General features: G+C 42.3%; 1 protein-coding gene and 1 long non-coding RNA gene across 2 annotated transcripts in view; one reads left to right on the forward strand and one right to left on the reverse strand.

The window, feature by feature from the left end:
* The window catches only part of LOC308477794, a 26095-nt gene continuing 10259 nt past the window's right edge, over positions 1–15836 (forward strand). The window contains exons 1-2 of the long non-coding RNA XR_013986706.1: positions 1–1953; positions 10964–11019. This is a non-coding gene — a long non-coding RNA (uncharacterized lncRNA). The remainder of the gene's footprint in view (positions 1954–10963; positions 11020–15836) is intronic.
* AGXT (alanine--glyoxylate aminotransferase) lies at positions 4113–14300 on the reverse strand. Its single transcript, XM_081006699.1, has 11 exons — positions 13604–14300; positions 12349–12541; positions 10946–11010; positions 10568–10668; positions 9669–9739; positions 8440–8524; positions 7287–7382; positions 6725–6794; positions 5656–5751; positions 4902–5030; positions 4113–4515 (listed from the first exon to the last, which is right to left on the reverse strand). The coding sequence occupies exons 1-11, from the start codon at positions 13868–13870 to the stop codon at positions 4408–4410; spliced, it is 1281 nt and encodes a 426-aa protein (XP_080862825.1). The 5' UTR covers positions 13871–14300; the 3' UTR covers positions 4113–4407.

The raw sequence follows: 15836 nt of genomic DNA on the forward strand, positions 1-15836 counted from the left end.
CAAACTGCTAGGTTGGCAGGAGCTGGGACTGAGCAACAGGAGCTCACCCTGTTGCAGGGATTCGAACCACCGACCTGATCGGCAAGCCCAAGAAGCTCAGTGGTTTAGACCACAGCACCACCCGCGTCCCTATATATAGTCCAAACTATAGTATCTTGAAAGCAGGGTACAAAAGTGAAAGAGGTGTTCTGTCCATTCCAGAGGCTGAGATCCAGTTGGTGTAGTTGAACAAACTGACTAGATCCTGGGCATTGTGGAGAAACTGACCTGAGGGCCAGTATATCTTTGTCTTCAAGCATACACTTAGGATGCTAGAGATTAATCTAAACCCTTTCAAAGAGAAAATAGTCTTGGCCCCAGTACCATAAGTTCACTTTTAAGTCTTCTCTCCCAATAATTTCATTCTTATCTATCAGATTTACTCTGTTTTTCATGCATAAGGAACCAGCATCTTACTGAAAAGAATTCAAAATGTAAAAGTCTATTAAACATTTAAAAAAGCAACTTAAAACAATGACATGTAGCAATCCCAAATAAAATGCATGTTTGCTGGATCCAGATGGTAAACAGTTCCTTTGATAGGAATGACCTCTCCCCCTGATATTGACAGGGTGGGTCCTACACAGTCTTCTGCCTTCTGTACAGGAGGAGGCGCCATCTCCCTCTCCAAATCGATCCTGACTGTGTTCCATAAAGATTTGGGCCTGATCGGCTGTCATAGAGGCTTGTCTTCCTGCTTCTTTGGCTGTGTTTTTTAGTCAGTTTCCTGCATTTTTTCACCCACCTCTCCTCTCATTTTTCTTTTTACTGTTGTTGTGAGTGTGTTTCTGGTTTGCTTTGAGTGTTTGGATTATATTTTTACCTCAGCACATTTTCACTTTTTTCATTCCACCTCTAGTCCCTTCTGGTGGCTACAGAGTGAGGGGTGTTTTTGTTTTTTTGTTTTTTTTGTACAGTGTCTACTTGGCCACATTTCTGTGAAGCAGCTTCTGGAGTTTTTGACATGTCCTGCAAATAAACTAGGTAGCAGCAACATTTTTAGAACAGGCTTTTGACTGTGCAATATCTGAGAGTGCTTGGGGGGGGGGGAGTTTGTTTTGCAGCCTCCTACACCATATGCCTGGGCTTTCCAGATCATCATTCTCTGCTAGATCACCCAGTTTTGGCCCCTGCCTTTTTTGTTGGGCATTCCAGCTATTCCCACTACCAAGATCACCCATTGTCCCCATATTTTTGGCAACCTCAGCCACACATTTTGAGGAAGTGGAGCAGCTGTGAGGAGGGTCCCTTGATAAATTGTCTAGGAGGGAGTTCCATTTTGGAGCAGGGTTTTCTCCACACCCACCCGCCATCCTTTATGCTCCATTCTGCTCTGTATTTAACAGTTACCTTAGTTTTTGTAGTGGGTCTGCTTCCATTGGCCTCATTGGCCTTTAACACTCAGCAGAGGCAAGTTGGGTGGGCACTATTTATTTTGGTCTGGGCACGTGCTTTCCCCCTCTTATTTCTGTCATTACTCCTCCCTCAGTAGTTCTACAGGAGTCTGCTGGGGGTGAACTTTTATTTAGACTCCCAGCATTTCTGCCTTGGGGGGGTGGTGGTCTGTGGCTAGAGATAGGACATTCTAGAGATAGAAAGTAAGGGGTTCTGGAGGGTTGTCCCAAATCAGTGTGTCTCTGTGTGTCTTTGGGACTTTTTAGGGTTTTGGTGCCCCTTATTTGACAAGTTACATTTTCTCGGCCTGGGGTATCCTTTCCTTCCTGTTCTCATGTTTTCTCTGTTGATTGCCTATTTGAGTGAATTTGTTTAGGGGTGTGGGGTTGTCTGCTCTGCCACTTGATTTGGTGAGGGAGATGGCTTATCCCCTGAGAGAGGAGGCAGAGAACTGTACGACTGCATGTCATCCTTATCAGAGGAATATTCTCCTTCTGGATCCCCACACAAAAATTCATAGTAAGAATTCCTATTTTCTAAACTATAAGCATTGATTGATTGCATTTATATCCCACCTTTTCCTCGAGGAGCTGAAGGTGATGTATGTAGGTGTCCTTTCCATTTTATCCACACAACCCTGTGAGGCTGGGAGTGAGTCATGAGGAAGGGTGCAGGAATATTTGTGTATTTCCCTGCCTTTGGAAAGCAAGTACAGTGGTACCTCAGTTTACTTAATTCGTTCCGGAGGTCCGTTCTTAACCTGAAACTGTTCTTAACCTGAAGCACCACTTTAGCTAATGAGGCCTCCTGCTGCCGCCGCGCTGCCACTGCACGATTTCTGTTCTTATCCTGAAACAAAGTTCTTAACCTGAAGCACTATTTCTGGGTTAGCGGAGTCTGTAACCTGAAGCGTATGTAACCTGAAGCGTATGTAACCCGAGGTGCCACTGTAACAATATTATGGAGGACAGAGCTAACAAATGGGTTCTACCTATGGTAGGCAAATGGAACCTCCAGTTTCAGATATGACAGTAATCTGAATACCAGTTGCTACTGGAGCTAAACAATGGTAAAGGTTTCCTTTGAATTCACCTTTCTGTGCTGTTTGTCTCCCTACTAGTAAATGGAGGGAACGAACCATTATCCCTGGCTTAGCATTATGACTGAATCAGGGATTGTAGTTTTGATTCAACCCCATCAAACCACTATCTCTAGTCAATCTGGAATGAAACAAACTAGGGTTCTTGATTCAGTCATAGCACCTAGCCAAGGATCACAGCTGGTATCTTTCAGGTGTGGGGAACATTTGGCCCCAGGTGCTAGGTCAACTCTTGGAACAGATAGCCAGGGATGATGGGAGTTAATAGTTCCCCCACCTGCTATATGGGCTAGCAGGGAGGAGGCAAATGACACAGAAAGTTGCTTTCATTAGAAACTTACTATGGTTTACCATGACATACAAACAAGAGAAGGCTAATGTCTTTATGCCTGACTGATGGCTTTCCTTGAAGCATCTGGCTGGCTGCTGTAGGCAACAGAATGAACCCATGATCTGATCCAGCAGTGAGTGCTCTTCTTATCTGCCAGATCCAGGTGGTGATGTACATGCCTGCTATAAAGAATTGTGCTCCTAGAATAGAATGAAAATTGGCTTCGTAGGATAGATAAGAAAAATGCAACCACACTCTTCTGTAAACATGCATTTTGCATGTGTAGAGTTGGTTGCCAGGTATAATCCAAAGTAGAATGAATGGAAGAGAGACATATTCTAGTTCTTGATCAGGATGAAGTAATAGGAAAATCTTTTCCAGGGGTTGAGGTAGCAGCAGCAGCTAAATTACGGTAAGTAGGACTAAGAGTGAGATGCAGAAAGAGCAGCTACTGCTGCGCTCTTCACCTCTCCGACCTACAAATGTAGGCTTTTCATTTATATCAAGGCAAATGAACATGAGAGAAGTTACTTTGCATAGTACCTCTGAGTAAAATAGGTGTTAGACTGGGAAGATGAATTTTTGCAGTTAAGTGTCTCTTGGAGGAACAGCTTCCTTTTGCTTTTCTATATTCAGAGAGAACTGGCAAAACATGAAATGAAGAAAATTATCTTCTAAAGTGCACTTCAGGTCAGAACACAGTGTCTGGTTCGTTTTCAATAGCTTAACATTCATGGGAAAGTCCCAAAGGTGTAAATGACTTAGACTACTAGGCATCAGTTGTGTATTCAAACTTCTAAATAGCAGCATAGGGTGGGAGAGTTGATGTTTATCATCTTGTACTTTGTACAGGTAGCTTAGGGATAGGTCTTCTGTTTTAAACTTGCTCTAAAGCTAACATGCAATCATATCTTGGGGTGATTCCCCCCCCCCCAGCTTTCATCCAATTTACTCTATTGTCAGTAGGCTAGGTACATGTTGTAGCCTTTTCAGACATTGGTAGGTAGCATAATCACACCATTGACACTAGAGGCACATATGTACTCATTCTTTAAAGATGAAAGGGTCTTCAAAAACAGTTTAAGAGCTGTTTGATCAGGCTGAAAGTGCATGCATTTCACAGTAAGTTATGGCTTTTCTTCTGAAAACTGGCATCTGGTTCCAGCCTTTGTGTTTCTTTCCTTATCCTTTCAAGACTTTTTCACACAATGATTCAACAGCAAAATGAGAGGCAGAAACTACAGAGACTTCTATTTACATACATCCAGACATATGTGTGAGTTTCTGAGCATATAACAACTTGCACAATGGGAGCACACATTTGTTGAAGAAAAATACAAAGGGCATAACAGCACTAGTAAGTGTGCACAGTATAGCATGCAGTGAAAACAAAGTTTACTCTTGTGAATTGTAAACTATAGGTACATTATGGAATAAAGAAAAGGGAAAGCACTTTATGTGGAATGTGCCTCTGATACCTTGCACGTCTTAAGTGTCACTGACTATTCTGGATCTTCTGTGTAAAAAACAGTGGGGTGAGGTCTTATAGCTTGTTCTTGAGACAGTGCTGGAGAGCATCTTCCAGAGCATGGAGGACTCTGTCAACGTTGTATTTAGTGGAGTTATAGCCCATCAATCCTATTCGGAGAACCTAGTGATGAGATAATATAAAAAATAGAGTAAGGGTTCTGGAACTCATTCTCTTAGAAGGGCCCAGCCCTCATCTTAGTCTAAATGAGAAAGTGATTGAGTTCAGCATCTCAATGGCATGGAAACCATGTAAATAAGGTTAATTCTAATTAGAGGTATAAATAACTGATTCACTTCTCTTTCAATTCCTCTGCATCAGAGGCTAGGGTGGGGTATTACATGTCTGAATATTCATCTGCTTTCACACACAAAGCTAAAGTAGTAAAAGCCAGGTTTGTGGAGAAATAAAATATTTACAAAATGTTTTGCTTTTTGTTGAAAACCAGACAGCCCTGTCTTCAAACACCTTAGTTTATTTCTCATTTCCTGCCCCAAGGCAATATCTACCTTGCCTGCTGAAGCACCCAGGCCTCCTGAAATCTCAATCCCATGCCTTTTCATAATGTAGTCAGTGATTTCCTTCCAGTCATATCCCTCAGGTACAAAGACAGTGTTGACTGTTGGAAGCCTTGCATCCTGAAAAATAAAGAGAATGAGTCAAAGGCACCCAGGTAATTTCTGAATGCATGTAAATGCTTCAATTTCCCAGGATTTCTAGCAAGCTGCACCATCTGGATGAAATGCCCTCACCCTAATGATTTCTCTCCTTGCTTGCATGGGACCTTCTCACACTAGGAATCTACACTCACTGACCATTTGTCTGTGGTGAGCTTGATTCTATGCAAGGCTAGAGAGAATGGTTTCTGAGTGTTAAAAGTTGGCTTCATATATGTTTCACATTCCGTCCTGTACATTTTCGTTTCCCTATAATTTCTGGTTACCTGTTGATTGGTGCTGAAAAGTGAGATGCTCATGCAGTAAATGATCAGCTATCCTGCTTTCAAACTACATTCAGCTGTGGAAACACTATTGCCTTAGGTTGCTAGAACAAAGTCTCTCTGGCTTATCTCTGGTTCCCTTCTCATACCTCACTACCCTCGGTATATAATATTCAACAGGCCTGCAATTACTGTCATTGTCTATTCCTTTCTCCATCCATCTCAAAGCAGGTCCTATAAGATGCAGCAGCACACATACGACTTAGTTCTCTTGTTCACTTCAGCACAGAATGTGGAGCTAATTATTGTGGTTTGCATCCTACCGGTTCTTTCACAAAAAGTTGGAGGCCTAACTTCTGTAGCCCTGCACACAGGTCCAGGCTGTTCTCCTTGTGAAGCTTCCAGGAATGTTCTAGCCCCTGTATATAAAATGCACTTTTATTTTCATGTGTAGGAAATAAAAACTATTTCAACTATCTCTACATAGCAGGCATATTATATTAGGATGGACACAGTGGGTGGGTATTTAACTAAACAGTTCTGCTATCACAAGTACCTTTGACTGTGCAATGGAATTTCCTCTCTCTCATGTGCCCCCTAAATATGTTATTTGGTGAGCAGGGAGAGGAAGTTGCGTTGTGCAGCCGAAAGTGTATGTGCTAGCAGAATTATTTAATTGGATACTACCCTTTCATCTTTAAATATGATAGGTTTGTAATTGAGTTTGGCTTTGACAGTTCTGACCAGTTAGCATCCAAAAACTCTAAAATTAGTATGGTACTCATTTGTTTATTAGGGTCCACATCATACAAAGTAATATACTCCTTACCAGTTGTGAATAAACCAAGGGCTTTCTTAGAAAGTAAGGCTGCAGCCCTAACCATGTCTATTCAGAAGTGAGTCCTGTTGAATAAAACGGGGCTTACGCTCAAGTAAGTAGGGTTAGGATTGCATCAGGCAGGCATCAGCCTTCAGTAGTCCTCATTCTGCTTCCAGTCAAGGAAGGGTGATACTGGTTCTATATTAGTTCCTTCTATGAGAACTAAGGTGCTTCATACATTATGCAGCATTCCTCCCTCCCATAATTTCACAAGTGTTATAACCATTATTGCTTCCAGAAAATCATATAGGGGAGACATTCTTTGGGAAGTCCTGGATGGACATTCAGGGCAAAAATTAATCTACTACACCTTTTAGGAACACATTGACTTTTTATGCATTGTAAGTTTATTACTAATGAGGTCACAGTGAATATGATTGCTGAATAATATCTGGATACACTCTAATATGCCCATTCTTAACTAAGCAGCAGAAATATCTTGATTTCAGTATCTTCCTTTGTTTCTCTACTACTTCAGCCTGTAGGCCTTTCAGTCTCCCACACTGACTGACCTTTTCTGCAAGAATTGCCAAGCCTTCTCGCAGACAGAAAAACGTGTTGATGGGTGCAGTATGATGATACCTGCAAAGATACATGCAACATGTAAGGGAGATGCTCAATTTGCATGGACCAATCTATCAGAAACCGCTTCACAATATATATCCTACCTATCAACACGCCCCCCATGCCAAAACAAAATAGTGACAGGAAAGTGAAGCGAGGAAGTATTGTCATATTCTCAGTTGAAGCCTATGTCAAACTAGGTGCTGCCCAGTGCTTGTTTTTGTGCTTTGAATCACTCATTGTAAGCAAGCAGCAAGTGTGCTCTCTGTCTCTCTCTCCCCCCCCCCCAAGAGTTGCATGTGAGAGAATGAGCTGTTCCCTGCCATATTTCCATTCAAAGCCTTTTCTCTTACCCCACCTGCTTTCCCAGCCATATGATAGAAATATTGGGGGAAGGAATGGTAGTACAGATCTGCTGCTCAATAATGGTCCAGGGCCTAATCCATTTCTGGAGGCCAGGAAACTACTTTAAAAGTGAGGAGAATGAGAAGCCATAGAATTAGCTCTCACTTTCTTGGCTGATCGTTGCAGCCCCAGTATTGAGCCAGCTCCTCCATGTCCAGATAAAAGGAGATTGGTTTCGTCTTCCTACTGTAAATCTTCTTCCTGACAAAATGGAAATGCAAATATTGGTCACCTGAAGGAAATCTACCAGTGAATCACATTCTTTGTGCACCTCCTACCCCTAGTGTATTTGCTGTAAACCGCACAGTTCAGTGGGGGGAGGAAACTGGCTCTTCAGATGTTGAACTTCAGCTTCTATCATCCCCAACCATTAGCCATGATGACTGAGGTTGATGGGGGTTGGAATCCAACAACATATTTAGTTTCCACATAGACTAAATAGTGCCAATGTTTGTGTGTGAAAGAGCAATGGAGTGGCAGTGCCAGATCAGAACCTGGAACAGTCATAGAGGTATTGATTTTCTCTCCATGAGAATCCAGTACTTTGGCATTGAGGAGTCTATTAGAAATCCAGTAGAGGAGCAGACTATTGGAGCAGTAATGCTGTGAATTTTCCATCTCATGCTGAGCCTATGTGTATGTAAATTCAGCTTTAGATCACAAACGCCATTAGTCCCCAGTGACTTTCATTCCATGGAAACCACTCACAGCTGGGAGATTGGGATGTATATAATAGTATTGCCCAGTGGAATTGATTCATGTGGGATTTTCAATGCTATGTGGCCTCACTTAGCCCCTTTGTTAGAAACAAGCAGGAAAATGTAGATAATATGAGGTGCTTGAACCTGGAGCTTGCAAGAAGGCACAGAGGTTGAATTCTGTGAGATGTGGGGCTCACTTAGTTCAGTGAGTTGAACCCAAAGAATGGAATGGTAGGAAAACACCATGGCATTTTTGATAATTTGTAGAGTTTATGTAGAGCGTAAACAAGCTGTTGCAGGAGCTGAAGAGCATTTTTGGATGAGCTTCATTCTTCTCTCACAACACTTTAGTGCCAAGGTATAAAACAGTTATTTGGTTAGCTGCGGACCCCTTCTGCACATGGAAGTCCATTTTTGGATCCAGCTCAGTGTCTTTAGGAGGGAAATGAGCCTCCTATCATTTCCTATATCTCAATGACTGTCTTCTATAAAGCATTGACTTGCCTAACATCCAGTTGGAAATAACATCTCCCCAAAACAAATATTATTTTGCTTACCTTGCTCTCTGGCTGAAAGAAATGGGTGAAGCACCAGGTGGTGCATTTAAGACTTTCTGGGAGCCTGAGTAGAGGATGTCAATTCCTGTGTGCTCAACAGGGGAGAAAAAATGTTAATAAGTGTTCCTTCACTACGGCAGATGTCCTGTTCAGTTCTGTGCTACCAGGATTCTTTGTGGAAAGTTGTGGCAATTAAAAATGAAATAAAGCCAATATAAGTGCAATATGTATAGAGCAGTGGTTCTCAAATGGTGGCCTGTGGACCACAAGTTTCCATTGCATGTCTGTAAAAACACAAATAATCACAGTGCATTACAATTGCTATAACAGGCATGAAAATTATTAAGTGGTCTGCCAAGACCCTCAGAAATTTTCAAGTAGTCCATGGGAAGAAAATTTGAGAGGTTAGGCAAGATACTTGTTTGTTTGTTACTAATGTCATAAATTACTTCCCCAACCTGGTGACCTCCAGATGTTTTAGATGCACTTCTTGCTGGTGGGAGTTGTAATCCAGACCATCTGCAGGACACCAAGTTGTGAGAAGCTTTCATATACTTAGGGAGAAGCTTGGACACTAGTTTCAGATTTACCTACTCGTCCTCTAGAATGTGGCAAAGGCCAGAGAGCATCTCCTATATTGTCTTTTGTATTCCTCTTCTCTTAGCAAACACACATCTATCTTCTGCCTTCTCCAGTGATGATGAAGGAAAGATGCAAGTTATTCTGATTAGGAACCTCAAACCATTTCTACATCAATGGTAAACATTTGTGTTACTATGACAGATTGTTACATCTTAGAATCATAGAATCATAGAGTTGGAAGAGACCACAAGGGCCATCGAGTCCAACCCCCTGCCAAGCAGGAAACACCATCAGAGCACTCCTGACATATGGTTGTCAAGCCTCTGCTTAAAGACCTCCAAAGAAGGAGACTCCACCACACTCCTTGGCAGCAAATTCCACTGTCGAACAGCTCTTACTGTCAGGAAGTTCTTCCTAATGTTTAGGTGGAATCTTCTTTCTTGTAGTTTGGATCCATTGCTCCGTGTCCGCTTCTCTGGAGCAGCAGAAAACAACCTTTCTCCCTCCTCTATGTGACATCCTTTTATATATTTGAACATGGCTATCTTATCACCCCTTAACCTCCTCTTCTCCAGGCTAAACATGCCCAGCTCCCTTAGCCATTCCTCATAAGGCATCGTTTCCAGGCCTTTGACCATTTTGCTCACCTTGCTGGTCCATAAGAATTGGAGCTCCACCCAGTGATGCTACAGCATCCACCAGTAGTAAACAATTATATCTAAAATGAGGAAGGAAAGAATAGAGATTTAGCATGCTATGGAAGGCAGGGCTTAACTTGCAAACAGGTCATCCAGATCAGATTTCTCTGTGTGCAAGTGCACTACCACACATTCTGTTGTTTTTAAGTCATATTCATTGCTATTTCACTGTTAGCCATTGATGCCAGTTGGCAGAGCTTGGTGGAATGCATCTGGGCTGGGTTTCTCTCTCTCCCCACTCAATTGGTCTTCCCCTGCTGCTCTCTCTTTTCCATTCTGGGCAGATGTGGATCTCCAGGAAGTGCACAAGAATGTAAAAGTAAATGTTAGTATCCTTATCCAACCAGTTACCATGTTTCACAATGAGCAAAATGGAGGCTTGTACTTTTTCTGTCGTTAACTGAATATTAATTCTAAACAAACAAACAAACAAACAAACAAACAAACAAACAAATAAATACTGAGGTTTGAGTAGGAAGAAAACTTAGTTATGCTATATTAAGAGAGGTCCAAATGCACAGTGAACAAACAAACAACTTTCCAAAAGATATAGTAGATGTGGAGCGCCTTGTGTCCTTCATTTGGTTTAAGCAATTGATAACAGCTCTCTTATTCAGATTTTCTAAGCATAGGGAATCTTTGGATTTAGGGAAAAGAAAGTGTGGTACAGCAGTAGTTGTAGGAAAATGCCACATGGGCAAGGGGGAATTAACGGAGGCACAATGGGTTCACAATCCACACTAAGCTGAGGTATGGTTGGGCCCACGGTAAATCAGGCAGCTTAGACTACAGCCTTGAGGCCTTTGTTTCTGAGGCAAATAAGTGTTTGACCTCCATGACCCACTGACCTGTGACAGAGTTCTCCAAGGCCATCCAGGGGCTGAAGCACTCCAGTGGAGGATTCTCCATGTGTGATGAAAAATAAAAAGGGAGCATGTGTCACTAAACCCTAGGAGAGGCAACAGGGGGGGAAAGAGTCAGACAAGACAAAAAAACAGGGGAGGAGTAGGTGAACAGTAATATTCTCCTAATAGGTGGGAGGCTAAATTGCTATGAACTGGTTGTCCCAACCATTTACATAAGAAAGACATAGACTGCAGGTTTCACTTAGAGTTGTATTTATGTATCTAAATTATCTATATAATATCCTTCCTTTCAGGATACAAACTCTCCCAATAAACATGCTCTTTGCTGCTACTTTCAGCTACTTTGCTCACATAACTCACCTTTTCTATTTCTTCTAGAGTGAAAAACTCTCCAGGGGCCTTTACTAGCTGATGAACGTCTGCTCCTAAAATAGGTAATGGATTACAAATCATGTTACTTGAACTTTGTTAAAGGAGAAGCAAAGGACAAAACTGTTCCTAAGGCTCCTGGGAAGCACCAACATTCATTCCAATTAGATAATAATAAAGCCCTTCTAGGGGAAGGTAGGATATAATATTCTATATTTATTATTATTATATTTATATCCCACCTTTCTGCCAAGGAGCTCAAAGTGATGTACATGGTTTCCCTCACTGGTACTTCAATTTTATCCTCACAATGACCCTCTGAAGTAGGTTAGGCTGGCAGATAGTGACTGACTCAAAATCACTCATAGAGTGTAATTTCACTGGGTTTCAGTTTCCTTGGATTTAAAAGAAGAGGGCCTGACTAAGCAGCTTTTAGAGGCTTCACTTGACTAGTTTGGATTTTGCTGATCCCTGAAAAGGAATGAGACGTGTGCTAATAAGGACTGAGTATGCCTCAGTGCACCCTGAAACTATATTTGAAAAGTGGTTTGGACCAGGAGAAATTACAATCTAGACACAGGTTGAAGACTCTGGATTGTTGGTTCAGCTGACTGGTTATGACAGTGAGCTCCTTTGACATTTTCACTTGACGGTATTATGACGTCAGGTAATTTGAGAGGTGTATGGTCCTGCCCATCTGTCAAAACTGACCTGCAGGGAATGAATCAGCTCTTGATCAGACCCTTGGTGTGAAAAAGGTTCGCTACCCCTGATTTGGCTCAGCGAAGTCCACCAAAATAGCCAACACATGAGAATGCAAGTTTTAGGTTTAGGGGTGGAGTACCGTTCCTGGTGGACTGATGGGAAGACAGCAAATCACTTCTCACTTGGTAGCAGTTCACAACAAGTTATGTTAAGAGAGCCACAGGCGCTTCTGTTTGAAATGGGTCATGTATTAACAAGTACATAGCAGCACCTTTGCCAAAGTCCATTCAAGCTCCCTGGGAACCTCCAGAGTATATGATGATTAAACTTGGAGCAGGAAAGAAGCGTTTGATTATTAAAAACAAATTGGGAGGAATTCAACTTAGTGTTAAGCTACAGTCCCATAGTGGTGTACAAGTCGCAGTAGCAGAGAAGGTTCCTGTGGCTTGGTTGCACAGCAGATTGCAGTAGCCCCAATACATCCTGTTGCACTGGATTTCATATTATACAGCCATTATTCTCACCCTTACATGAGTGGTGGTGGTTGGTGTTTCAAATTTTGCATTCAGTATGGTTTTACAACTCTTAAGTTACTTTGAAACATTTTATGCAGTAAGCAATGAATAAACAAAATAAATAATACTATAAAGGAATGCTAGGTTTGAAGGAAAAGGTTCCAAAAAACATACCAAGTCTTTTGGCAATGCCAGTTGCACGTTCACCCCAAAATCCATTCATAGCTATGAGCACTTTGTCTCCCTGCTCCACCATGTTCAAGAAGGCTGCTTCCATGGCACAATGGCCGGTGCCACTGACAGCCAATGTGAGAGGGTTCTGTGTCTGAAATGCATACTGTATTCCAAGCTTGATCTCATCCATTATCTGAGGGCAACAGAGAAGATAATAAATGTTCAAAGAAACTTTCCCAAGGCTGGCAGTGCACGTGTATTTATGTCTGTGGATTCTGACAGTGGCATTCATAGGAGGAAGAGATAACAGTGTGGCACCCATTAAAAGTTTCTATACAATTTGATGGACAAACGACAACAGCCGGAAAGGGCTGAACAAAATCCAAAATGCTGTTACGGAAGAGAATACTCCCACAGTAGAGTTACTCAGCCACAGTTGAGATCCTGCTCTTGCTTCTTTATTTCTTTGCATCATATAATACATTGATTACTATCACTTTATGAACAGCCATGCTCCTGTGTAAGTGGAAATGTTGAATCCTAAAGCCTCACACACCCTGGTGAGAATTAAGTAGGTTTTCTGATAGAGCAGATTTCAAGCATCATAAACATAGAAGGCGTCTGTATTTATATACAAGTCTGCTCTCATGGGACCTCAAAATGCAGGTCAGCGTGGAACTCCCTATTTCTTAACATGGCTCTTAGCCAGATTATACACAGAAATTACATGCCTCCAATTTAGTGATATATTTGCCTGCTACTAAGCCTGAGATCACTCCCATGAATAGTTAGCAATCCTTTTTGGGTAATGGATCTCAAAGGAATATCTGTCTTCCTGACTGACATACAGAGGAATAAGCACCATGAGATCTAAATAGCAGAAGTTTGTCTAGATTTAAAGAGTTGGGTTTTCAAAGTTTTATATTTGCTTAGTGAATCTAGATCAGAGGAAAGCCTGAGACTCTCATGAGCTCAGTGGAATCAAGTTCTTAAAAATGGGGAAATAACCAGAAATAATAGTCCCATCACAGAGGAAGAAAATCATGCTTCTGGTTATCAAGAAATTCTGTGGCTAAATAATAATGATTTTCCATAAATCTAGATTGTATTAGTTAAGAACATTACTTTTGATTAAAAAAAATTAATCCATAGACTAATGAATAATTAGTCAGGGTGATACTTGAAAGCTGGAAAAGCATTAAGTAGAAGCTGAAGTAGGAGCACACAAGGAATTAGGTAGGATTTTATTTCTTACCTGGATCATCTCTTTGTGGACATGTCCTATGAGCTGTCGACAGCCTGCAGACAAGATCCGGGGAGGGCAATTGGAGGGCCCAGGGCCCAGCAATAACCTGTCTGGAACAGACAGTGGCTGTAGCAGAGGTGCTGGAGGTGGCAGAGATAGGTTTTGAGAAGCCATGGTGCGGCAACACTGAGTTAAAACCAGAGGCCGCCGAACAGGAGTCCAACCTGCTGCTTGCAGCACTAGGAACACACTGCTCACCCCTGACCTTAAATACATGGCAAGCTGGGGTTGAGCAAAACAAACAGATCTTAGATCAGATAAATGCTAGCACACCTCCCTCTTGTTTCTCTCCTCTTCTGAAAAATCTTCCAGTTACTGTCATTGGTCTCCAAGCTCCTTGTGAATATGAGCTTATCTTTAGAACACAGTCTCCAACTTACTTACTCCTTGGTTTTCTCCCAGAGAGTTCTGTGCTTTCTAATGCCTTTGGCCTTCCTTGCCTGGGAATTCTACACCTGTTAGAAGCTGGAAAGTTAAATATCATGCAAACAAAGATCTGAAGGAGACTTATTTTCCTCGTTCTTTGGGCAACACAGAGAAGCTTCCTATGCTGCCTCAACTTCTGTAGAAGTTGCTTCCCTCACAGAACGGAGAGAAACTGGACAACTGGACCATTATGTTTGGTTCTGTCCGAAATCCCTGAAACTATATAAAATTGAAGTTTCATTCTTTATTCTTTATTGTAGTTGTCTAACACTGGTCTGTTGAGCAGTCACTGGTTATAGTTTGCCAGGAACAGTGAATTCTAGATTAATAATGGGGTTAACAAGTAACTGTGCTTGCCTGCTTATTGGCAGTGCCTGACTGAAGAAATCCCCCCTCCCCGCAATAAATAGGGTGACCTGTGTGTTATTCTGTGTTCCTTTTTTTGCCTGACTTGCTCCTTCTTTTCCCTCCGACCCATCCTGTGATCCACCCTTCAGCTCTGAAGCTTCCTCTGCCTCCGACTGTTGCCTCCTGCCTGGTACAGTTCCCCACAAATCACTAGCCCCCTCTCCCAAGTCAGACACCAGCTCCCTTTCTCCCTGTACGCACTTGTCAGCATTCTGCCAGTCCCTGACATGTATGGGAACTGCAGATGAGTGCATGTAATAACTGAAATAAGTACCATGCAGACATATTGTAAGAGCAGCTGGTACACAGAGGTATACTGCTTCTGAACGTTGAAGTAACCAGGTAAAGCTGAAAGTGGCAAAAGGCAATTAATAGGAGACAAGCAACAATTCACTACACACAACTGTGTCCTGACTGTCTTGTAGTCTGGGGACAGATGCTACAACTTCACTAATTGTTTTCCCTTGGGCCGAGTAGTATAAAAATGTAACTTGCACATGTTCCTTAAGATCACAGTAGAGCACCTTTAGCTGTCAGTAGACAATAGTAAAGGTAAAGGGACCCCTGACCATTAGGTCCAGTCGTGACCGACTCTGGGGTTGCGGTGCTCATCTCGCTTTATTGGCCGAGGGAGCCGGCGTACAGCTTCTGGGTCATGTGGCCAGCATGACTAAGCCGCTTCTGGCGAACCAGAGCAGTGCACGGAAACGCCGTTTACCTTCCTGCTGGAGCGGTACCTATTTATCTACTTGCACTTTGACGTGCTTTCAAACTGCTAGGTTGGCAGGAGCAGGGACCAAGCAACAGGAGCTCACCCCATTGCGGGGATTCGAACCGCCAACCTTCTGATCAGCAAGTCCTAGGCTCTGTGGTTTAACCCACAGCGCCACCCGCGTCCCTTTCAGTAGACAATAGCCCACTGTAAATATCTTTAGCTTGCTTTCCTATTTCTTTTTTAATTTCCTCATGGGTTCACTTAATCTACAAAGAGTTTCAATGTGCAGTGCAGCAACTTCTCTATGGCTAGACCACAACTATTTTTGTGCTTAAAAAATGTATGTAGCTGAGATGCATGCATTTGTGTCATGCCGAGTCCATATTAGTGTTTTCAGAGCTCTCATATGATTGCTGAGCAACCTCCCCACCTCCCACCCCCTGCCCCTAGCTTCATTCCAGTAATAGAACAATGGTGACCAGACAGGAGGGAGCAGGACTGGCCAAATTCTGTAATACAGTAGTTTGAACTTCTGAGAGCCAAACTAGACATTAACTTCATGAATGCAATTAGTGTAAATAGTAGCTGAGCTTGAGCAACCTCAGCACAATGAGGGGAGAGGAAGAGAAGTGG

Source organism: Podarcis pityusensis (genome assembly GCF_964106645.2).
Source record: "Podarcis pityusensis genome assembly, chromosome: 5".
Taxonomy (NCBI): Eukaryota; Metazoa; Chordata; class Lepidosauria; order Squamata; family Lacertidae; genus Podarcis; species Podarcis pityusensis.